The sequence below is a fragment of the Phocoena phocoena genome, chromosome 2 (assembly GCF_963924675.1).
Source record: "Phocoena phocoena chromosome 2, mPhoPho1.1, whole genome shotgun sequence".
NCBI lineage: Eukaryota > Metazoa > Chordata > Mammalia > Artiodactyla > Phocoenidae > Phocoena > Phocoena phocoena.
The window spans coordinates 144,798,007-144,822,697 of record NC_089220.1 but is presented as its reverse complement, the minus strand read 5'-3'; the positions used below and the strand labels follow the sequence as shown (position 1 = coordinate 144,822,697).

At 49.8% G+C, this 24,691-nt stretch overlaps 1 protein-coding gene across 1 annotated transcript; it reads right to left on the bottom strand.

Annotated features, from left to right (window-relative positions):
- Positions 1-733: 733 nt before the first annotated feature.
- Positions 734-4,113, bottom strand: OTUD7A (OTU deubiquitinase 7A). Its single transcript, XM_065871776.1, is given in 12 exon segments — positions 734-852; positions 855-986; positions 989-1,148; positions 1,150-1,245; positions 1,248-1,309; positions 1,312-1,352; positions 1,354-1,762; positions 1,765-2,057; positions 3,154-3,252; positions 3,434-3,474; positions 3,476-3,534; positions 4,107-4,113. Coding segments are annotated over 12 exon segments (1,518 nt in total).
- Between the last annotated feature and the right edge of the window lie 20,578 nt (positions 4,114-24,691).

Here is a 24,691-nt window from a genome sequence, read left to right as displayed (position 1 = left end):
CACCGGGAGCGATCGCTACATCTCACCGCGCCCTGCGGGGTAGGTTGTCCGGTACCCATCCTACAGACGCCCGCGGCTTTGAGGGCAGTGTGAATATCGCTCGAGCCGGGGGCTGTGGGAGGAGGTTGTGCTTATGAGGTGGAGCCGCGTATTTCTAAAGGGCCACAGAGACCACCCGGGCGCCAGCGGGCGGCCAACAGTCCTGTCCTCCAGGAGCCCGGGAGGGGCACAGGTGGGAGGGACCCCGAAGCAGAGCCGCCACCGCGGTCCCGGGGCCGCGCGTTCGCTTTGAAACCCTGGGCGGCGCCGATCGCACGCAGGTGACCGCTACATGTAAGAGGTCAGTCGCCGGGTTAGAGAAAAAAGCCCCCGCCACCCCCCCAAAAGAGGCATGTAAAACACTCCCTTCTAAAAACAAAGGGGTGCAAATTTCTTTACTTCTCTTATTGAGGAACAAAAATACTCTTGCAATGGCAATTCAGTTTCCATAGGTACGAGGCTAGCTAGCACACCCACTTCCAACAGCGTGGCTGTTTCCTATCGCTCTACTACCTGAGTGGCGTCAGTGTAGGTTCAGGCACCATTAGGAACATTTGACCAAACACGTACACGGCACGTACTGAGGATCGCCGGCTTCCCGGTGGACCAGGGAGCGGAGGAGACACCGACAGCACTGAGAGGACAGCCCGGCCAGCGGGGCCGCGGCGCGCGCTTAGGGCGAGGCCGCGGGCGCCTAGCGCCGCCGCCGCCGCCGCCGCTCCTCGCGGCAGCAGTACGAGCAGTAGTGCTCGGTTTCGGCGCGCCCGTAGAACGCGCACTTCTCTCGCTGGCGTGGCCGTCCGGGCCGCCCACACCGTTCGAGCGCGCGGCCGGCGCGTCGGCGAACTCCAGGCCGTCGCGCGCCGAGCCGAAGCCGTTGGCGTAGGTCTGCGACTTGCGCTCGGCAGAGCTTGCCGCCCCCGCCGCGCCGGGCAAGGCCCCTGGGAGGCGGGCGCCATCAACTCGACCGTGCGCAGGGCGGCGGCGCGCGCCGGGCTGTAGCTCAGCGACGACAGTTTGCGGCTCTGCCGCGGGTACAAGGCGCACGGCCGCAGCACGCCCAAGGCCGCAGCACGCCCAAGGCCGCAGCACGCCTTGTCCCGCGCGCCTCACCGCCTCCACGTGGATAACGCTCTGGCGCCCCGGCGCCGGGGGTCTGCCCCCGGGGACCGGTCCGCTGGCGCCCGCGCGCCGCTGCCGCCGCCGCCGCCGCCGCCGCCGGGGCCCGTGGAGGCCGCGCCGCGCGGCGCCGCCCGTGACCCCTCCGCCGACCGGGGTTCGGGCGCTCCTTGAGCTTGAGCACCAGCTGCGTGAGGGCCCGGCGAGGCGCGCTCGGGGCTCCGCCCGCCCTCGGCCTCAGGCCTGCGCGGCGGCCCCTTGGCCGTGGAGGCGGCGGGGGCGTCGCGGCGCCGCTGCTCGGCGCTGAAGCGCTCCTGCGCGCTGGTCAGGTAGTAGCCGATCATCTCCTCGTGGAACTAGTGCCGGTGGCTGGTGAGCAGCAGGCCGGCCCAGATGAACTTGCGCTCGCCCTGCATGGCGGCGCGCAGGATGTGGAGGCTCAGCTTCACGTCCGTGCTGTATTTCCAGGCATCGCCGCGGGGCCCGCCGACTTTGTCGGCTGGCGACGCGCCTGCTGCCTTGCCCGTGAGCGACGGCGTGGTCTTCTCCGAAGGCGAAGTGCTGGCCGAGGCTCCCGACTCCTCCTCGCTGCCCTTGCGCGCGCCTTGGCCTTCTCCTTGCCGCGCTCGGGCGCGTCGCCGTGATTGCCGTTGGCTGACTTGGAGCGGCTCATCGGGCCGTGCACCAGGCTGCCCATGTTCTTCTTCAGCTGGATGCCCACGGAGTCCGTGCGGGTCTTGTCCTTGCCCTTGCGCTGCTTCTCCTTCGCTTTGTCCTTGCCGTTCTTGCTGTTGGAGTTGCTGCACAGCGAGTCGCGGTCCGAGGCCAGCGAGTCGGTCAGGGACTGCACGTTCTCCCCCGCCGAGACCGTCGGGGACTCCGGCTGCGCCAGAGGGGCCAGCGAGGGAGAGGGAGGGCAAGGAAGGGAGGAGGTTAGAGCTGTCCTCACGCGGCAGATGGAGGCAGACCCTGCTCCCGCAGTGTGGCCTCCGGCCTCACTGTCCCCAGCCCCAGCTGTGGCCCAGCCTGAGAGTCTCCTGATTCTCGAGCTAGAGTTGTTGCCTTCGGAGCCCTCGTGGAGGCTAGAAAAGAACACCCACAGCCAAGTTATGACATATGCCACGCAGCTGGACTCTGGAGCCATCAGTAACATAGGGTATCGGGACCTGCCTCAGGGAGCCCTGTGAAGATTAAATACACGTAAAGGCTGAAGTACGAAAGCACCCTGAACAGTGCCAGCTTGTCCTGGGTACTGACTGTGTGCCGGGCACTGCCCTCCTTGCTTTCCTCGTGTCACTTAAAAAAATATTCGTTACGAGCCCCAGTTTATGGTTAAATAAACTGACGTCTGGGGAGGACCAATTATTTGTAAGTTTGGTTTTAAACAAATCCCTTTTCCTGGGACTTTACTACTGAGATCACAAAAAAACCAGTCCGATACTTAGAACGAATCCTTCTTAGCATCTGGAGGCAGGGCCAGCATGGGTCCTCCCCGGGGGAGGGGGCCAAGTGGGGCACCAGCCCCTTTCTCACAGCCCTCCCTTCCTGGAGGGGAGAGGAGAAGAGAAGGAGGGGGTGCCGAGGAGTCACGCCCTCGGTTCCCTGCCTTTTCCAAGGACCCACACACACTTTTATAATTAATTCCGCTCCGTGGCAGCACATCGTGTTCCGATCTCGGCAGAGAGAGTTTTGTGTTGTGACTTGCCTACGGTTTGTTTTCTGAGTGGGCGGGGTTTATTCCTCTCCTTCCCAAGAAAATAAGGGAAGAAAAACTCCCCTAGCCGGAGCGCGCGCCTACGTCCAGACTCGTAGGCACACGCGCACACAGGCCCGCGTTCCAGCCGGAGCCGGGGCGGCGGGGACCGCGGGCGGCGAGGACCGAGGGCGGGGCTGGGACCCGGCGCGGGGCGGCCCCCGTGGGGGAGGATGCACCCCGCCTGCCCGCCCCGAGCCGAGTGCGCCTGCCGGTCCGTCCTGGCGCGCTCCAGGCTCGCCCGGGTCTCGGAGGGGATCCGGATTCACGTCACATTCATGTAGCTGTGCAGAAGGTTCAGCTTGGCTTCTAGCGACAGGATCAGGCTAGAGAGAGAGGAACACAGAGTGAGACGCGCCCCAGCTCGCCCGCGCGCACCCCGCCCGCCGGCGGCCGTCCTCGAGGAGCAGGGGCGCACGGCGCCCAGCCCCTTCCCGGGAAGCACGGGGACAGCCCGCCCCATAGGGCGTTGGGGGAGGGGGCACTGGGTAGGGTCTTATTGGGCCAGCCGGGCCCAATAAGTTATCATTGTCGTCTTTCCGCCACACCCAGCCCTTCCCTGGCGTCCACCGCAAAGTGCAGAGGCAGCCGCTTGTGCTCCGAATCCTTCAGGGGGATCACGGCTGGGACGCAAAAGAGAGAGGCCCGTGCCAGGTGGCGCAAGGCGCGATGGGAGGCTCAAAGACCCCGCGACCCCCAGGGAGGACGGGAAAGGGCCCCTGAGACCAGGTGTCTCCGTGATTAAGGAAACCAAATGGGGGTGTACACAGGACATCTATGCCAGTAGGAGCGTTAAGGCCAGAGGTTTCAAAACCATCACTAATAGTTTTTTTAAAATTCCTCTTTATTGTGGACCCTGAAGAGCAGTTGGAGACATGACCTGGCCTCGACATGGGTCAAAAGGCAGGTGCCCTCCTTGGGCAGCAGACAAAACAAAGCTATTACTACTTCTGCCATTTCTGAGGAAGGATCCAGGCCAGACAGCACAGGGAGCAAGGTCACCTGGGAGGGGGCTTGGGGCCAGACCCACCCATCTCCTCCCAGAGGAGGGGAGCGAGGGCTGCCGGCCCATCTGCTCTTTCGGGAGTTCATGCAGCAAGTCTGTGTCGGTGTGGGACCCAGGGACCCCGTCGCCCTTGCCACAGAGAGCTCACATCCTGGACCGGACCAGGGACAGGATAAACAGGTGACATACAGCTCATGCCGTCAGGCGGTAATAGCGCCCTGAGGGTGAACAAGCAGGAGTCTGGCAAACCTTTCTGGGGTGGCCCAGTGAGCCTTCCGGGGAGGGAACGTGCAGGTAGACAAGGCGGTGAGGAGAGATGGGCCCCTCACTGCACAGAGGGGTGGACTCATCAGAGTACCGCCCCTGCTCCGGGGAAGCCGGGACCACCTCAGAAAGGCTGAGGCGGAGGCGGGTGTTTACAGGTTTGTCTGGGATCTGCAGGGAGCTTCCGGGCCTGCTGGGATCAGCTTCCTGGTGACCTTGTTGATGTCAGGGGCAGAGAATGGGGAGACGGTTACCCCGCCCCCATTTCTGCCCTCGGAGCAGCAGCCGCATGGGGGCTGCACTAAGCACCCCTGCAGGCCCCACCTGAGGGTCAGGCCCCAGCAGAGCAGCACAGCCTGGGGCTCGGCCAGGCGGCAGCTTGGTTGCTGGAGCCTGGCTTCCTGCCTCCGTGCCAGTGGCTGGTGGAGGGAGAATCGGGTGCTTCTGTGAGTGCTTCTGGGGATGGTACGTGCCGGTGCAGGGCCTGGGGAGCCTTCACTCAGACCCTTCTGGGGCCTCCAGCAGGGGCTCTCGCCTCTGCTGTCCCACCGGCTTAGGAGGGAGGTGTGGCCAGGCCCCCTTCTAGATGGGGAGGTAGGTTAGGAGCTGACAGCTCCTGGGTGGGCGCCTCCCTGTTTCAGGCCTATCCTTGACCCTGGAGTGCCTGTCTACTGTCCTGATTGAGCACGTGGGGCCTCCCACACGCTGTTTTCCTTTAGCACCAAGAGCCCCATCTTTGGGGACAGTGAGCCCCCAGGCACCACTCCAAGATGCAGGGGGCCTTGCTCCTGCCCAAGGTTTACCTGACCTCTTCCTCACTCCTCCCCCGCCCCCACCTCCCAGGTGCTGGCCGTGAGGCTGGTGTCACTTCCCCATATTCATGGCAGGGGTGCCATGGCAAAAACAGAAAGGCAAATCAATAAATAATAAATACATAAAATCTAAGGTTGAATACCATTAATAGTTGATTTTCTAATAAGAAATCGGCAACGTTGACTCAGTGCTGCCCTCCAGTGTTGCTAAAGAGACACAAATAATCCTCTTCCTCCACCCCTGCTTCCCCAACGCCCCCCCATACAAGGGAAATACAGCCTTGCTCGGGATTTTCCCTTTCATCTGGATGGGGCTGGGCGGCACTGTGCTCTGGTTTGAGAGGTCAGGGGCAGCTTGGTCTGCCTTGGCTTGCTCAGTCCTGCCTTTGTGTGGCTCTGACACACAGGCCACCCCTCCCAGGGCTGAGCTGCAGGGTAGCTCAGGACCAGCCTCCCGTGGGCCATACCCAGGAGCTAGTCCCATAGTTCCAAGAGTCACCACGACAACAGAGAGGGGTTGGTCCGGCTTCCCACCCATGGGCGGGGACAGGGGATAGAGGCTCCCTCTGTAGACAGGGCTTGGTAAAGGTGCTCACCCCAGGCCCCCAGGCACATGGCCAAACCAGAGTAACCAGGAAACGGACCCAAGGACTCTATTTTAAATAAGCATCCTCCGTGGGTCTTAAAATCAAGCAAATCTGGGAAACATTGTTCTAGAATAATAATCTGTTAGGGCCAGTTTCTGTGGGTGTAGTGTGGGTGATTTGGGGTCTGGCTCTCCACCTTCCCAGGGGACAGAGGCCTTGGGGGCGTCTGCCCAGGCTGGCTACATTTCCCAGTCCCCACCCTAGCGTTAGGAAAGAACACGTGCTGACTTGCGCCCGTGGGGCATGAGAGGAAGCCCTGGGCAAAGTGGTTAGGCGTGGGTGGCCCTTCTCCCCTACACCCCTTCCCAGCGTGGTGGCTTCTGATGACGGTGGCCCTGGAAGGCATCAGGAGTGGGCTCCCGACTCCCCACTTGGAGGGGACCTGCCTGTATTAGGAACACCCGTTTTAGACTTTATTTGCAGGAGAACCAAACTTCTATCACATGAAGCCACTGTGATTTTTGTTTATTTGTTTCAGATAAACCAGCTCAAGTAGTACAGCTGTACAGCCCCCCTCAGCCTCCCTACCACCTGACCACGCAGCAGGCTCCCGGCAGCCTCTCAGCCTGGATGTCGGAAGGCATCTTGCATGCAGAGGGCACAGTTGTGGCCCAATGGTCAGGGTTGAGGCTGCAGAGCCCAGGAGCCCCACCTGTAGCTGTACAGCCTAGGGCGGCCTCGAGAACAGGCGCTCTGTGAGCCTCAGGTACTTCCCATGCTTCTGCCTGTCACTTTACACACTTACTTTTCCCTGTTGAAAACCTGGCCTCACCCAGTGAGAGGGGGAGTGATGCGGCGACTCGCCCTCTGGTGGCAAATGTCTGGAACAGCAAATGCTTTTCAAAATAAGCCTGCAAACGTTTTTCCCCCTTTGAAAAAACTCTCTTGTATCTTTTAACCTGGAAACATATAGGCATTATTTCAAACTAGCCTGGACAAGGGGTGACTGAAGCAGCATCCAATTTTCAGTACTTATTTTCCAAAAAAGAATGGGGACCTCTGGTTTCTGTTTGGGATGTAAAAAGCTGAAGGAGCAATGTCCCACCCGTATAACAAAAATAAGCTAGACAAACTGCAGATTCACAACTCTCTTTTTTGCTTAAATAAATTTATTTATCTTGGCTGCGTTGGCTTTTCGTTGCTGCGTGCGGGCTTTTCTCTAGTTGCGGTGAGCGGGCTCTACTCTTTGTTGCGGTGCGCGGGCTCTAGGCGGGAGGGCTTCAGTAGTTGTGGCATGTGGGTATCAGTAGTTGTAACGCATGGGCTCTAGAGTGCAGGCTCGGTAGTTGTGGCGCACGGGCTTAGTTGCTCCACAGCATGTGGGATCTTCCTGGACCAGGCCTCGAATCTGTGTCCCCTGAATTGGCAGGTGGATTCTTAACCACTACGCCACCAGGGAAGTTCTGACAACTTTCCTTTAACCCGTCCGAGAGCTGAAGTCACAGGCAACTGGCTAGCCCCAAATCGAAGGAAAAACAGGTGCCTTTGAGGAGGGATGGACATGAACTTAATAGGGGCAGACTCAGTTGGACCCCCTTAAGAAGAATTCAGCTAAAATTGGTAAAGGAAGGGTGTAGCCTAGTGAAAGAATACAGGACCCTGGGGGCCACAGACATAAGGGAAATTCACAAGCACTTACAGGCCCCTCTCCATGGGACCTGACCTGTGCTCACAAAAAGACTGGCCAGGGCTTGCCTGGTGGCGCAGTGGTTGAGAGTCCACCTGCCGACGCAGGGGACACGGGTTCGCGCCCCGGTCTGGGAAGATCCCACATGCCGCGGAGCGGCTGGGCCGGTGAGCCTGCGCGTCCGGAGCCTGTGCTCCGCAACAGTGAGAGCCCCGCGTACCGCAAAAAAAAAAAAAAAAAGACTGGACAGAATTCTGAGAAAGTGTCCTTCACGGGCCTTTCCCATCTGTACTGTGGAAGAGACTGCAGGGGACAGGGCAACACACACCGTTGGTCTTAGGGCACTGGGCCTTTCCCCAGTAAAGCTTGGAGTGGGAGCAGGAAATAGGGAATAAACATCTTTTTCCCTGGGGGGAGGGGCAGGAATATGTGCTGAGACCAGAAGTACAGCTGGGGGAGGTCACTCCCTCCCCCCAGATCCAGGGACACAGCACCTGCCTAAGATAGAAGCTTAAATCAGAATAACAGAAACCTTACCCTTCTGTGCTCCCCTCCCACACCCAGGCTAACAAGCTGCGAGTAATAGCGATCTGCTAGAAAGGGGGCAAGAATACGGAGAGAGACCCTTGCCCAAGTGAGGCGCAGTACAAAGCATGCAGCAGACGGTGAGAAATACCATCCCTACCGTAAACACAGGATATAACCAGAGGCCTTTGAAGGTAACCAGCGTAGCATCAGGTCCCGACTAGACTGATCCCAACCCCATGCAGCAAAAGGAAAGGAATCAAAATGATATACCCTAGTCTTTATTGCCCTACTCAAGATGGCCGGCTCTCAACAAAACATTTTTGGCATAAGAAAAGACAGGAGAAAACCAGCACATCGACAAGAGATGGGACACATGACAGAACGAGGCAGAGATGACACAGGTGTTGAAACTATTAGACCTGATTTAAAATAACTGATTAATAAGTTGAAGACTCTAATAGAAAAGGCAGACACCATGCAGAATTTGATGGTTAATTTCTGCAGAGAGAAAAAAATCTATAAGAAAGAGTCAAATTTAAATGCCAGAAATAAAAAAAAAAAAACAATAATCGAGATAAAGAATGACTTTGAGGGGCTGATCGGTAGACTTTACACAGCTGAGGAAAGAATCTGTGAACAGTAAGATAGGTCAATAGAAATTACCCAGATTGAAACACTGGCTGTGCGTACCCATCGGAGCTGCCCATGGTCATTCAGAGCGGCCATCAGGCCCCAGATTGTGCCTGGAGACGAGAAATGACACGAGATTACAATACTGATGCATGAATAACGGTCACATCCTAGGAGAGAACCACACAAAGAAGGGTCTCTTATAGCACGTGTTCATTCACGAACTCCCCACCAGTAGTTCTCGTTCATTTTTCTTTATGTTCTTTTCTATTATTATTTTTTTTTTTGGCCACGCCGCATGGCTTGCAGGATCTTAGCTCCCTGACCAGGGATTGAACCCAGGCCCCAGCAGTGAAAGCGCCGAGTCCTAACCACTGGACCACCAGGGAATTCCCTCTTTTTTTGTGGTTTTTCACTCGATGGTTTTTAGTATATTCACAGCGTTGTGCAACCATCAACACTATACAATCCCAGCACATTTTCATTACCCTGGAAAGAAACTTTTTTTAAAAATTGAAGTAGAGGGCTTCCCTGGTGGCGCAGTGGTTGAGAGCCCGCCTGCCGATGCGGGGGACACGGGTTCGTGCCCCGGTCCGGGAGGATCCCACATGCCGCGGAGTGGCTGGGCCCGTGAGCCATGGCCGCTGAGCCTGCGCGTCCGGAGCCTGTGCTCCACCACGGGAGAGGCCACAACGGTGAGAGGCCCGCGTACTGCAAAAAAAAAAAAAAAAAATTGAAGTATAGTTGATTTACAATGTTTCAGGTGTACAGCAAAGAGATTCAGTTATACATACACATAGATAGATCTATTCTTTTTCAGATGCTTTTCCACTATAGGTTATTACAAGATATTGAACCTAGTAGTTCCCTGGGCTGTACAGTAGGGTCCTTGTCTTAGTTCTCATTTTTCAGAGGGGTAAGATGGCCTGATGCGTACTCTCTAAGAGTAGAATTTCACACCCACACCTGATGTAGAGTAGAATTTCACACCCACACCTGATGTTCCCTCTGAAGTAGGTGACATACCTACTGCCCTGGCCTTAGATTCGCACATCCTGCAGAACCCTCCATGCCTCTGAAAACAAAGTCATACAGCTTACTCTCCGAGGGGAGCAAAACACAGAATAAAAAAAAAAGAATGAGAAGAACTCCCACATTTTCTCTGGGTTTTCGCTCAGTATTTCACCTTTTCCTTGAAGCTTAGTTTGGGGAGGGCAGAGGCTCCAGGAGGCTCGCTGTGCGCGAGCCTCGGTGGCAGGCGACCTCAGAGCTCAGGCGCTGGACTGGGTGAGACCCCAGGCAGGACAGGTGTGCCCACCCCAGGCAGCACTTAGCGGGATGGGTGCTGGGGGTTTGCAGCACGAGGGCGAGCTGATGGGGGGCTGGAACTCGGTGTGGGGCCTCTAATCCCTGACTCTGAGACTTGGTGGACTTCTAACGGAAGGAAGGAGGCAGCACACACCACATCCGATTCCATTAGGCATCATGCACTTTTTAAAGGCAAAGAATTAAAAGCTTAGCTTTAATTTTAAAGAGCAAATAAAATCTTACCCTCTCCCGATTAACTTTGAATTGCAGGTATTCACTATATTCACTAAAGATATGCTGAGTGAGCCTTCGAATGTCTAAAATAATATCTGAGCATCTCCCTCTGGTCTTTCTATTTTTTCCTGCGACAGACTTGATACTATCAACCAGAATGTTTAAATTCTATCACATGGATATTTACAATTTAATCATATTTTTTTTCCTCCACAGTCAGCTAACAAAGACACCACAGAAGCATCTTTGCACATCTCAGTGGGAAAGAAAAACAAATGAAACCATCCGGGTTATTCTACAAAACCCCAGCAGGATCTGGGGGTGTTTTTGTAAGTGATGACAGGTGGGGACGTGGGTGGAAAGCAGCCCTGTTACTGTTAGTAGTTGTGTCGTGCAAGGTGGTAGCAATGACAGAGTCAGTTTAGGGGAACCAGTTGAAGCAGAAATGCAAGTGTGCACTTACACTCTTACACGCAACTAACAATCACAGTGTACATACACTGCCTGTGTGAGCACAAACGCACTTTCAAGTCTAAGTGCTGGTGTCTATCAAATGGGCACCCACGTTCCAGGGCATGGTCCAAGAACGGCAAGACAAGGCCCTGACTTTAGGGACATTATTCCTTAGCTGGGGTGATGACCTGGGTGGGCACCTTGCTCTAAAGCAGGGCCGAGGGTGGCAGGGGACACGGGGAGGGCTGAACCCGTGTCCGGGAGGAAGGTCAAGGAGAGCCGAGGTGGAAGAGAGGCACACGGACCGTGGTCCTATCACAAAATGCAGACAGGTTAATACGGGAGTGTGTATTAACAATGACACCAGCACAACGGATCCTGGCTGGGAAGGGAGACCTTGAGACCTTGAGACCTCCCTCTCCCCTGCCTGCCCATCATGACACCATAACAGGACCTGCCCTCCTTCCTGGACCCCTCCATCCCCACCTCGCCAGTGTTTTCACCAGCTGGGTCCTCACTCTCTTCCCCACAGATTGTCCTGTGCTCTGTGAAATTCTCATTCAGGTGTCACCCATGCCGTCTCCTAAACACCAGCAGGCCACCAGGCCACAGAGAGGACACCAGAAGGCCTCTCTGCAATGTGACATCTTAACAGCCCCCTTGTCCTATGACTCTGAACACTCCATGTCCCCTCTTCTGGCTCCTTCACCTTTCCCTGCCCTTAAAGCACATGGATTCCCCCCATTTTTCTTCTTGTTCTCTTCTTCTCTTAATTTATACCCTCTTTTGAAGATTAAGTCCATCTCTATGGGAATACTCATCAATCTAGTTATAGTTTGTATCCTCAACTTCGAGGCCAAATGTTCAACGAGGACAGATGATAGTTGACTATCCAATCTCTATTCCCCTCTGATTCTATATGCACAGAATTCTCACTGATTTGCAAGAGCAACTTGCACAGCTAGAAATACTCATGTTTCTCCTGCAGCCGACCCGAGTGTTTCCAGTGATGTCCCAGCAGTGTTTCTCCAAGGACAGTATTTCTCGTAGGACAGTATGACTGGCTGGAAGACCTCAACCCAAAGCCTTGAGAGATGGCAGCTGCCTGACAAATGTCTCCTTCCGGGCACTGCCTTGGTTCGTGACTGTCACACACAGCAGGTGACTGGGGTACCAACAGGTACAGATTTTACCCTCTAGCACTGTTTACTGGTGATGTGCTTGTGCTTTAAACTCTAATTTCTTTTTATTGTCTTAAGAGGAACATCAAGTAGGGTTCAATTTCAAGTTAAACAGTGTATTTTGTTTTGTCTCTCGAAAGGGTATGTGGTGCTTTAGTTTAGCACTAAAGCATCACATCCATGAAGGAAAATGATGAAGCAGTGATATTTGAGCTCACAGGAAGATGTGAAAGGGGAGCTGACTAAACTCAAGGAAAAAAAGAAAAAAAAAAAAGAGCTAAAATGATTTCAGAGATGAAGTTCAGTTATAAGGGAGCAGAGAGAAAACAGGTACAGATAGCATAGTAAGGACCATAAAAATGAAAATTACTAAAGTGAGCAAAATGAAACAGAAATAAAGAAACAAAGGGTTATAGGGAAATGGTAGATAGAGCCTATAGGTGAAGCAATACCACATACAGATCACTGGAGCCCCAAATAAGAAAGCGAAAATAATGGAAAAGAAAAAAGAATTCAAAACTACGATTAAAAATGAAAACTTTTTTAAAAAATAAGGAGGTGTTTTATTATTTCCTTATAATCAGGCAAGCTCAACAAAATAATACGCTAATTAAATTTGTGAAATGCCTTGGTAATAAAATTTCATGAAATTTTAAGAAAAGGAAAAGCATTTGTCATGTGAAATCACATCACATTGGACAGGCACTGTGGTTCACATTTTGGGGGCTTGTGATTCCCCCTTCTGCTGATTCTCAAAAAAAGAAATTAAAAACATACATAGTACGATGCACATATATTCTTTTTTTGCTTTTTTTTTTTTTTTTTTTTTTTGTGGTACGTGGGCCTCTCACTATTGTGGCCTCTCCCGTTGCGGAGCACAGGCACCGGACGTGCAGGCTCAGCGGCCATGGCTCACGGGCCCAGCCACTCTGCGGCATGTGGGATCTTCCCGGACCGGGGCACGAACCCGTGTCTCCTGCATCGGCAGGCGCACTCTCAACCACTGCGCCACCAGGGAAGCCCTCACGATGCACGTATATTCTGCTTTATCTCATAATTTCAGAAAAAAATATGTGCACACAAATGGAAATACTAAAACAATTAAAAATGAACAATCTCCTCAATATCCTTTCATTAATTAAGAAGAAACAAAAGGGCTTCCCTGGTGGTGCAGTGGTTGAGAGTCCGCCTGCCGATGCAGGGGACACAGGTTCGTGCCCCGGTCCGGGAAGATCCCACATGCCGCGGAGCGGCTGGGCCCGTGAGCCATGGCCGCTGAGCCTGCGCGTCCGGAGCCTGTGCTCCGCAACGGGAGAGGCCACAACAGTGAGAGGCCCGCGTACCGCAAAAAAAAAAAAAAAAAAAAAAAGAAGAAACAAAAATGGATAGTTATCACAGAGTGATCTTGGGTATCCAATCAGGGAAAAGTGAGGGAAAGTCAGGAGCAGATGGGATGGCAGTTTTAGGAGAGAAATCTAAGACCAGCAATAGAACTTCTGACATCAATACTCGATCCTACACATTGAAAGGGCACATTGTATATAAGGAAACTGTCCTAGTATAATCAATACCACGATATAGCCTTATAACATTATTATGTTTTAAAGATAAAGAGAATTATTTGACTATTTCAGCAAAAAGGAAAGACCATCCGGCTGGTAACATACTTCTTGGCAGCCCAATTCAATGCCTGAAGATAATGGGGCCATCTTTACAAGATACTGAAAGAATTAAAGAAGTGTGAGCTAAGAAATGTTTATACCCATCTAGGCTATTTCTTCATGGATAAGGTTACAGACAAACCACTTTAAACGTATATGAGTTCAAGAAATATTAGCCAAATGGATCTTTCTTGAGAAAACTACTAGATGAGTCCCAGCCGACCAAGAATGCATGGAGGTTTGGCAAAGGGAAATTAAGGCAGCAGTAAATGTATTTAACTGTACAGCTAGGCAAAAGCAAAGGTACAGATACAAATGACAGAGGAGAATGTCAATATTCTGCCAAAACAAAAATGGTGCAATAAATGAAAATGGTAGAACGTAGAAAGTAGAATCCACTTACAGATGCTTCGGCTGTACAAAATAGTATTTGAAGTTGGCAGATCAAATATAAATATGTGAACATATATAATAGTACAAAGGAAGACACTAAAAACGTATGAGTGATATACTACTAAGTTGGATGGTAGAAGAGAGAAAGGGAGGAAGAATAAGATATAAACTAGTTTTATTGCAGCAGATCATTGGAACCAACTCTAAGAAAAAGGGAAACAATGTTCATAGCAGCACTATTTACAATAGTCAAGACATGGAAGCAACCTATCCACCGACAGATGAATGGATAAAGATGTGGTATACGTACACAATGGAATACTACTCAGCCATAGAAAAGAATGAAATAATGCCATTTGCAGCAATATGAATGGACCTAGAGATAGATTATTATACTAAGTGAAGTAAGTCAGACAAAGACAAATATGATATCGCTTATATGTGGCACCTAAAATATGACACAAATGAACTTATCTACGAAACAGAAATAGACTCACAGATACAGAAAACAAACTTATAGTTACCAAAGGGGAAAGGTGCGGGGTGGGTGGGGGAGATAAATTAGTAGTTTCAGATTAACATATACACACTACTATATATGAAATAGATAAAAAACAAGGACCTCCTGTATAGCACAGGGAAGTCTACTCAATATCTTGTAATAATGTATAATGGAAAAGAATCTGACAAAAATATATAATGTATTTATATATAATATAAATATATATAACTATTTATATATATATATAACTGAATCACTTTCCTGTACACTTGAAACTAACACAATATTGTAAGTTAACTATACTTCAATAAAAAATAGAAAGCTGATAAAATATAGTGAAAGTCATTTAAATGTTTATATATAAATAGAAAATAAAATGACAGAACTAAGACCAACCATATCTGTCATAGCAATAAATTTAAACAGGTTTAATGCAGCTGTTTAAAAAAAAAAGAATTTTCACATTACCTCAAAAAGCAAAGACCAACTTATGCTGTATATGGGAGATATATCTAGAGCAAAGTGATTCACAAAGGTTACAACTAAAGGGGAGGAACCATGGTTCATCAGGTTTATTAGGCAAAGATAAAACTATAACAACAGCAAAAGGCAATACAGGGGTAATGATCTTATATTGAACAAAGCAGAATTTAAGCCAAAAGGCATTAAGTAAGATGAGGAAGGCCATTTGATAATGCTGAAGGGTTTAGTCCACAATGCAGATGGATTTATCATGCTTTTTATTTTCTGTATTTTTGAGGTCTTGCTGACATGGGAGAGATCGCCCTTCTCAGAACTCTGTAATCCTTAGTGATGGCAAGCATGGCTTTCATATGAAAAACAAGCCAATGCAGAGCCCACCCCCCCCCCAACCCCCTCCTCTGTCAGGACCAATCACCCGCCTCATGCTCTGGACCAATCACCCAAGGCCAGAGACAGCTCACTGCAGCGCCTTCACGCTGGAGCCTGCTGCAGTGATTCACAGCAGCCAGCCCTAAACCCACCTACCACGTCTTGCCCACTCCTGCTTGCAGAAACCACAGTAAACCCTATGCCCTTGTGTCCCTCTCACTCCCTCTGCCTTCCGGCCAGAAGGTGCTTCTCTGGGTGGCCCTGTGTGCCATGCCTCCCGCCTCTAGAGAACTGGGGGTAAAACTTTCTTGCTTCAAGACAGTGATGTGTGTCTTACCAGACCCGGTTAAAATAAATCCCAGGCACATATGAAAACAAGACATAAGAAATATGAATACACGCATATTAAATAAAAAGTAGAAACTTTATAAAGCAGAAATTACCACAAGATGCTAAGATAAACACACTGACATGGACATTCACAGAGGAATACCTGCTATTTATGGCAACAGCCTCCAAACCCTTGAGGCCACCACAACAAAGGTTTGCTTTTTGCTCAGCCCACGACTCTGCTGTAGGTCAGCGAGCTCATGTCACACCTTCTCACTTCAGGATTCAGGCTGACAGAGCAGCTGCTCCTAAAACTGCCCATCAATTCGGCAGAGGCACAGAAAGCCCTGGAGCATCTCCCACTAAGGATCAAACAGTCTGGCTCAGAAGTGACACCTCATTTGTGTTCACAGCCCTGTGGCTGGAACTAGTCAAAGGGCCCATCCAACTGCAAGGGCCAGGACGGGCAATGCACCCATATCCCCTCCAGGGGGAGGCAGAGAGCTGGACACAGTCTATGAACTGCATAAATACAAAGGATGCAAAACTGACATACATGAAAAACAGCCTTCATGTATAAACAAAAATAAGTTAGAAGACATAATGGAAGAGAATATTCCATTTAAAATGGCAACTAAAAGAAAAAATACCGAGAAATAAACTTAAAAGAGATATGTAAAACACACATGTGGAAAAATTATAATATCCCTGAAAAGCACAAAAGTAGAACTGCACACGCTATGTTCTTAGTTTGAAAGACTCCATATCATCATTTCTTCCTACACTAATCTGTAAATTTAATATGATCCCATAAGAAATAGAAGCGCTTTTTTTTTCCTTCTTGGAATCAGGTAAGATTAATGTTCATTTGGAAAACTAAGCACGAATAACCAGTGAGCGGGGAGGGGCACTTGCGGGCACCAAACCCACTCCACTGCCTCAATAATTGGTACATGTAGGGATTTTTTTTTTTAATGTAGGTTCTAGGACTACCAGTCCTAAAGTTTTTGATTCTTTCTTTCTTCCTTCCCTTCTTCCTTTCTCTCTCTCTCTCTCTCTCTCTCTCTTTCTTTCTTTTCTTCTCTCACTGTGCTGCATGTGGTATCTTAGTTCCCTGACCAGGGATTGAACCCGTGCCCCCTGCAATGGAAGCATGGATTCTTAACCACTGGACCACCAGGTAAGTCCCAATAATCGGTACATGAACAATCAGAGAAAACCATGGAACGTAAGGGGAGGTCCTGGAGAAATTTAATTTAAATTTAAATTTAGATTTAAAGTCCTGGAGAGATTTAAATACAAAATGTTAATCTAGGAAAATGTTTGCAACTCTTATCACGTACAAGGCGTCATCTCTGAGCCAGGTCTGTTCCGGAGAAAATCTGAGGAAGGGGCGTGCTGGGGGTGGTGGTGAGGCAGCAGGACTGGGCGGGAGCAGCAGCTGACCCACCATGAAGTTGCAACAGGGCCTCGGCTGAACTGGCAGGTGGTATGGCAGTGGGGGTGGCCCTTCCGAGGTGTTCACACTGTGGTGAGGGGCCGGGCTGTTATACTCAGATATAAGAAGGCACGGGACAGGGGAGAGGGGAGGGGGAGAGTCTTGGGTGAGGTGACATTCTCCGGCGGGGGTGATGCCTGCAGAGGCCTCAGCTGTGAGCCACCAGCAGCCGAGGCTCCCCATCTCGGCACCCAGAGCAGATACAACACCCTCTGTTTTCTCCTGTGTAGTGCATGTGTGTGCATGTGTGTATGTGTATGTGTTCCGCCCAGAAACAATAAGGAAAAAAAAAGATCACTCAAAAGACACACAGGCAAAGGACATGAATAGATAGTTCACAAAAAAAGAATTACAAATGTCCATGAAACAAATGAAAAGATGCTTGATTTTATTCACAAAAGAAATGCAATTTACAAATATACTAGAAAAAAATCTGAGAAGCCATTTCACGCATATCAGAGGGGCAAAATGCAAAAGTTGGCAACAACCTGGTTATCTAGTTAGTGGGTAAACAGCCTTATTCAGCGGCTGGCTGGTGGAAGTATGGAATGATATAACCCCCAAGCAAGGCATTTTCCCAGGATTCACCAAAATTACAAGCCCTTATCCTATGACTCAGCCATCCCACTTCTGGGAATTTATTCTATAGCAATATCTATACACATAAATATAAGGTATGTACAATATGGTCATGGCAGCATTGTTTATAACAGCAAATTAATGGAAACAAGCTAAGTGTCCATCTGTAGAAGAATAAGTAATCTACAGTCCACTCCCCTAACATAATGTTCTGCTGTCATATGAAGGAATGATGGAGGCGCCACAGGAGGGTCTCCAGCACACACTAGGAGTGAAATAAGCAAGGTGTGAAATATTCATAACGCCACCTTTTGAGTAAGGACAGAAAATACATATATGAATGTTTACTTGCACCTGCTTACACAAAAGCTGGAAAGATAAATAAGAAACTAACACAAGTGGTGAGGGGTCAGAGAGGAGTCAGGTAGAGGGCACAGAAGGGGGTGCAATGTTTTCAGTGTCTTCCTCTTTTAAGTTTTGAATTGTTTGAACACATTAGTTATCTAAAACAAACAATAAATAAAATTTAAAGAGGATTTAAATTAAATCACCCAGTATTTTAAGTGTTTTAGAGTGAGAACTTTTCCATACTGTTTCATCCGCCATATTGCCGTAAGTGGAAGATCTCATTTACATTTGCAAAAGCAACAATGTCGAATTTGCTGGCTATTAAATGCGGACAGAAATAGAAAGAACTAATCGAAATAAACAATCCTCTAAGCTAGCTGGTCATTTTTTTTTTTGAATAGATATTCATACATTTCATTCACTCATTCATTCATTGTTTTGAACAGGTAATTCAAATCAGGTCAGAAACATGTAATAAAAGACAGAATGATGAATGAGGTCTTCTCTGAGTTAACAGTTTGAAAAATGTGCTATATGGGATATACATATTTTTAAAAATGGGAGCTGAAAACCTCAAAAAGTTACTTTTAATGTAAAAAATTACCAACGTAACCTAAATTAACTACAAAAATACAAATATTTCATGAATATGAATGACAGGTTTTAAAAAGAAGTCAGCTAGTAACTAAGGGGAAAAAATGACCTTGTTCTGATTTATCTCATGCTGGTACAGTAAGTGACAAAAAGACTACATAAACAGTGAATGAACTCTCTCTCACTGAACTTGTTTCCAAAAAATGTCTACAATGCCCTTGAAATTAGGCACTATTGATCTGCAACAACAGTGTGTCCTGAATTTCAAGTCAACATCTGCTCATAAAGGCCAGATTATCCTTTTTTTTTATAGTAGCTATCATAACTATGATAGTTGCTGGTCAAAGAATTTAACCAAAACCTGATCCTACCTTTCTCAATAACTCAAACGTCTTTCAAGTTTTGTCCTTTAAAAGCACCATGTTTTGGGCTTCCCTGGTGGCGCAGTGGTTGAGAGTCTGCCTGCCGATGCAGGGGACACAGGTTCGTGCCCCGGTCCGGGAAGATCCCACATGCCGCGGAGCGGCTGGGCCCGTGAGCCATGGCCACTGAGCCTGCGCATCCGGAGCCTGTGCTCCGCAATGGGAGAGGCCACAACAGTGAGAGGCCTGCGTATCGCAAAAAAAAAAAAAAAAAAAAAAAAGCACCATGTTTTACTATACCACATCTGCCTCCCACACACAGATGGAGAAAGAGAAACACTGGTTAAAACTAAGTATGTAAAATTACTGTTACTCCACAAACTGTGAATGCAATTCAAAGCTTTGATATATTCAAGTCCCGAAGCCAGGACTCGTGTCTTGGAGAGCAGTATAAATCTGAATTTGGCACATCAGGATAACATCCTAAAGATACTACTTGTCTGATTTTTGCAGCTCTGTCTTTGGGTATTACAAACAGCAGCCTGAACACTCCATCAGCCAAGGCTCCAGTGAGCTCACACCAGCCCACAGGAATTCTACCTCACCTCCTGCTCTTTCCTGCTGAAAAAGTACATTGGAAAATACCGTATGTTTTATGTACTTCCTACAGAACATAAACAGAAAAGACTCGGTCACCATTATTTCAGTGACATTAGGCAACTTCTGTTTCTTAGTCCAAAACACAAACCAAAATTAAAATGTTCTGGTCTTTCCAGTCAAGCATACCTTGTCTTTGCAAAAAGCCTACTTTTTTTTTTTTTTTTTTTCGGTACTCGGGCCTCTCACTGCTGGGCGCTCTCCCACTGCGGAGCACAGGCTCCGGACGCGCAGGCTCAGCGGCCCAGCCGCTCCGCGGCATGTGGGATCTTCCCAGACCGGGGCACGAACCCCGTGTCCCATGCATCGGCAGGCAGACTCTCAACCACTGTACCACCAGGGAAGCCCCAAAATGCCTGCCCTTAATCCACACTGTGCTAATTAAATTTTTCAAGAGCGATACATACAGATCCAGGTGTTTTATAAACAACAGCAAACAAAACACTTCTTTTTTTGCCCTGAAACCTAAATGTCATCTGCCTAGAAAGAGGGAGAACCGCATCGACGAAGTCCCGTATCTCCACACTTCCCTACTTGGGTTTATTAGATGCAGTGATGTGGCTTCTTTCTTTCCTCCTCTCCCGGAAATGTCCTTATGTACAGGCACCTGGGATGCAGCTTTTGACTCACAAAGAAGTCCACGCCCGTTTCCTCCCGACCTGGCAAGAGAAGGAAGCTCACTGCTGAAGCACTCCGCCTGAGGGAAGAGAGCCGCCGGCACGACTTGCAAAAGTTCTGGTTCACCTTCGCCCGGAGTTCAAAGCGCCGGCACTCTGGCCCCGCCCCAGGCTGGCTATCCCGAGTCCTCTCCCGCCCCGCTCCCGTCTTCCCCACCCTCACGGCCCTACACCACGTCAGGAATCTGGGCAGGCACCGAGCTGGGAGCTGACAACACTCCCAGCCCCAGGTACCTCCCCTAGCTGGTAATTATAAGGTCAGTTTTATTTAGTTTCTTTTTATAGAAGTGTGTAGAAGGAAATTAGTCCAAAGGCTGCCTCAACTAATCTTCCAAGAGGTTCACCAGATCCTTGTCCAAATATAACAAATCATAATATAACAGAATTATATGACTGATATTTTGGATATAGAAAATTTAACAAACATTAGTATTATTTTGTATTCCATTGCCAACTGTAGAGGCTAGTATATGCAGACAATTTAAACAAAGGTTGAAGGACAAGAGACGTTATGTTTGCATACCTTCACTGTCCGGCCTGCTGCAAGGTGGCTTTTGTGAGCACTGCTCTACAAAACAGCTCTTTTCAAGATGACCAGTGACTTTGATGTAGATAAATCCAAGGTCACTGTTCTGTCCCCATTCATATAGCTGACCTCTCCCTCCTTCTGGAGGCACTCTCTTTTGGGGGGGGCAGTGGGGGAAGCAGTATCTAATGCACAGCATGGTGTCCGTCACTCTCACTTCTTCCAAGACTCTACATTCTCTCACTCCGATGGCTGCTCTATTCCTCTCCTTTTAACAGTACCTCTTCCTCCTTCACTAAATCTCTAGATGTTGTCATTCTTCAGTGCTTGGATCCAGGCCAAACTCTGTTGGTAGGTGTCTGAAAAGGATGTTTATTTCTGATTTAAAGGAATGTAGATTTAAGAGGTGAGCTGCCTTGTGCTGTTACTGACATTGTTACTGACTGGAATGCAGTGTGATACTTGGGGCTGTGGCAATCATCTTGCAAACATGAGATAATAAGCATGAACATGAAATATGAAAAGCCCAAGAGCTAAGAATGGGTAAGTGAGGGGAAAATAAAAGCCTGAATAAGAGTCTGGATAGATTACTGCCAGCAACCAGCTAACTAATATAGGGAAAAGAGACAGGAGGCCAGAGGACTGCAATGAGACCTAAGTGCTGTGCGTGAGTACAGGGACCTAGTACGGGACATAACTCAGACTTGGAGGATGATCTGAGGTGCTCTCTGGAGTATGTCTCATTTAGGCTGAGACCTCAGGGCAGAGTAAAAGCTATTTTGGCAAAGAGTCAGGAGCAGGTAAGCAGGGAGAGGACAGCACGTGGATAAACCTGGAAGTGCCATCACCTGGCACATTTAAGCACTGAAGGCAGTTACGTGGGAGTGAAGCCCAGAGCCAAGAAGACAGGAGAGGCCTGGCTAGGGAAACTGAATGATGCAGGGAGATGGAGATGTCGGGAGAGAGCACCCCTTGGAGGGTCTTGTGGAGTGTGCCATGAGGTCTGGACTTTATCCCAGCGGCAAAGACCGGTCATTGAAGCATTTTCAATAGGTGTGGGGCTGGCTCAGATTTTAATTGTAGAAAAATTAAGTATTTGCATTTAAGAACAATTACTCTGGCGAAATAGCAGAGACTGCATTAAAACTGAGCTAAGCTGGAGGCAGAAGGAATGTTAGTTAGGGAGTGGCTGTAGCAATACAGGTGAGAGATGAGATGCACCCCCTAGCGACACTGAGGATGTGGGGGGGGTACCCCAGTGTCTGACCCTCAGGGAGAGAGTGGGGAGGGAGGCGTACAGGACCAAGCTGACTGGTCGAATGGCTGGATGAATTATGGTAATCCACGTCTGAAGATGACTCAGCCGCTAAAGAGAATGGATGTGCATGTACAACTGATATGAGGGGGTTTTCAGTGAAGGACTGTTGACTGAGAAAAGCACTAGGATGAAAGGTGTGTTCAGTACCATCACCTTTGGCGACACAATGACCAGCAGTACCTGGTCCACGCCCAGCGCCCGTGTGTCTTCGCACCCCTGCTGTCTTTGCACGTCCTGCCTGCGGTGTGGGAGAGGAACCCACGGGGCTGCTCCCGGAATCACCTTCCCGTCAGAGTTCTGGGGGTGGCCTCCAGTGAGAGGTGTTCGTGCAAGATTTGGAGGAGCAGCTCAGGCCAGTTTTCTACGGAGGGTTGTGAACAGATTCCTGGGCAGAGAGCACGCGTGAGGCGGGCTGGAGGCTCGGGGCAACCCCCTGAGAAGAACCTGCTTTGGTGATCCAGCCGCTGGGTGGGTGGCGGAGGAGGTGCCCGGGACTCCTGAGGCTGCGAGGACTCCCAGTGAGCACCGGTGACCCCCCCGCCCCATCCTGAGCACAGTTCCTCTGATGGCTGGCACTTCTGCGGCTTCCTAAACCTCTAGCTCCCATTCCTCCCGGGAGTACTTCCTCACCCGATGCTGAGGGATGCAGAATGATGAACGTGGTGCCAGGAACGCAGAAGCACAGAGACGAGAGTTGTCCTCTGCCGCCGTGGGAGAACCAACAGGACGGTGGTGGGCTCCCCTTCCCGCTGTACCAGGCAGCACGCTGGACAGAAAGGTGCGGGGTGCTCGGTCCAGGCACGGCTGCAGAGTCAGAGCCCCCACGACCTCCCTTTGAGCTCATACAGCTATGCTGCTGATTCCAAATCTGGACTTTGTGATGCTGCAAGTAGCTGAGTCGTGCAAGCTTAATCCAAAGCCTTGCCAGGTTTCCCAAGAATGGGATAGGGTGGTGAGCAGGAAGGATGAGGGCTTGAGAGCTGCACTGGATCTTGAGAAGGTTTAAGGGGGCTCTGAGGAAGATGGGTCCTCTGAGTCTCCTGAACCAGCAGAAGCAGCCCCTCCTCCCTTGACTGAGGCTAGCCCCCTGTTGTCTGAAGACCCAGCAATGACCTTGTCTGTGTAGATGTGCTACAGGGAGATGCCCAGCTCTTTTCAAAGTTTTCAGATTTGTAGCTAGAAAGATGGCCGCGGAAGGGATCCCACACACATCAAAAGAACTGCAAGATTTCTTCCAGCAGAAATTTGAAGGAAGTGCAGAAGAATAGATTTTACAACTGTGAAACCAGGAATTGCCCAGCATGCGAATGGAAGACATGGCTGCTGAGTTAATGGCACAGACTCTGGATATGAAGGTCTGGGTGCTGGGTGAGGGTGAGCAGAGCAGGGCAGGTGCCCTGGGGAAGATGTTACAAACACCCAAACCAGAGTCGGCCAGGGGCCGGGTTCAAGACCCCAACGGTTTGCAGATTTTCTCCCTCGCTTTGTTATTTATCTACGGTGAGATGAACCAATGAGTACCAGTCTCTCTTCCTTGTCAGAGAACATAAGGAAGGCTAAGCATGAGTAAGTTCTTAATTCAGTCCTCAAGTTACAGATTATCAAAGATGGTCACAATCCAACTAGGTGAGGGATGAACAAAATCCAAGATGGGTCCAGCGCCTCGTGGACTTTGTCTCCAAAGTTGGTGGGAAGTGAAGCATCTTTAGCTGCACGATGGATGGTGTGGAGTTGGCAGGATGTGAGATTAATGGGTCACTTGCTCGTTTAGATATGGGCCAACGGATGTGGGTGGGTGGGGACTGGACAAAGGGGTAGACTGTGCCGTAGATGGAGAACCTGTTGTCAACTCCGTGACTGCTTCCCATGCACTCCTCTTTTTCATTCTCCTCTGAAAATGGGGGAGAAGACTGCAATGACCCTTCCCAGATTGCTTTCCTGACAGGTTTCAGGTTCCCAAACGAGAAGCACTCATGCAAGGTTTGCAAGGCTGCATGAGGAGCAGCCATCGTGCTCCAGGGCGAGTTGCAAGCAGGGACACACAGCTCCCAGGGTGGGGGGACTCTGGGGAGTCCCATCTTCAGTAGCCCATGGGTCACAGCTGCTTCCAGAGGACAGCCTGCCAAGGAGGGCTTCGGTGCTTTGGTGCAGGAGGTGGTGACAGCAGCAGCCCGGCCCGCTGGCATCCCTGAGGTTGAGGGTGACTCCCTTCTCTCCTGCTTCTCGCTGTAGCTTCCAGGCTTTTACTCTCCCAACCCTCCAAAGATGGTGCAAGCCTCTAAGTGCCTGTATTAAAATCCATCACACTTGCAAAGCTCAATTGTCTCCTGTGTTCCTGACAGAGCTCTGACTGTATTCATATGTGTGTGAATACATACACGTACATAAATATGTGTATGTATATATTGTACATATATATTATGTACATATCTGTAGATAATTATTTGAGCTTGGAGAAAAATACAGAAGTATACATATAAGGTTGCTAATATGGGTTTCTAGTAGTTGAGAAGTAGAAGGTATGGGGAACCAAGCAGAAAAGAAACAAATGCTATGTATGTTATAATCTCATTAATGCAATATTATGGATGTATGCATATATGGATGGATACGGTAAAATAGAGAAAAAAATAGAGAAAGGTGAGTGGGGCCCAGGTGGGTGCTTAGCAGGAGTTCTGAAGGGCAAGGACATACTGGTCCACCCTATGTTGTCCCTGGGGGGAGGCTCCTGGCCGGTTACTATTAGGTGCCTGTCATCCAACACTTAATATTACTCTAAGAGCAAATGCATTT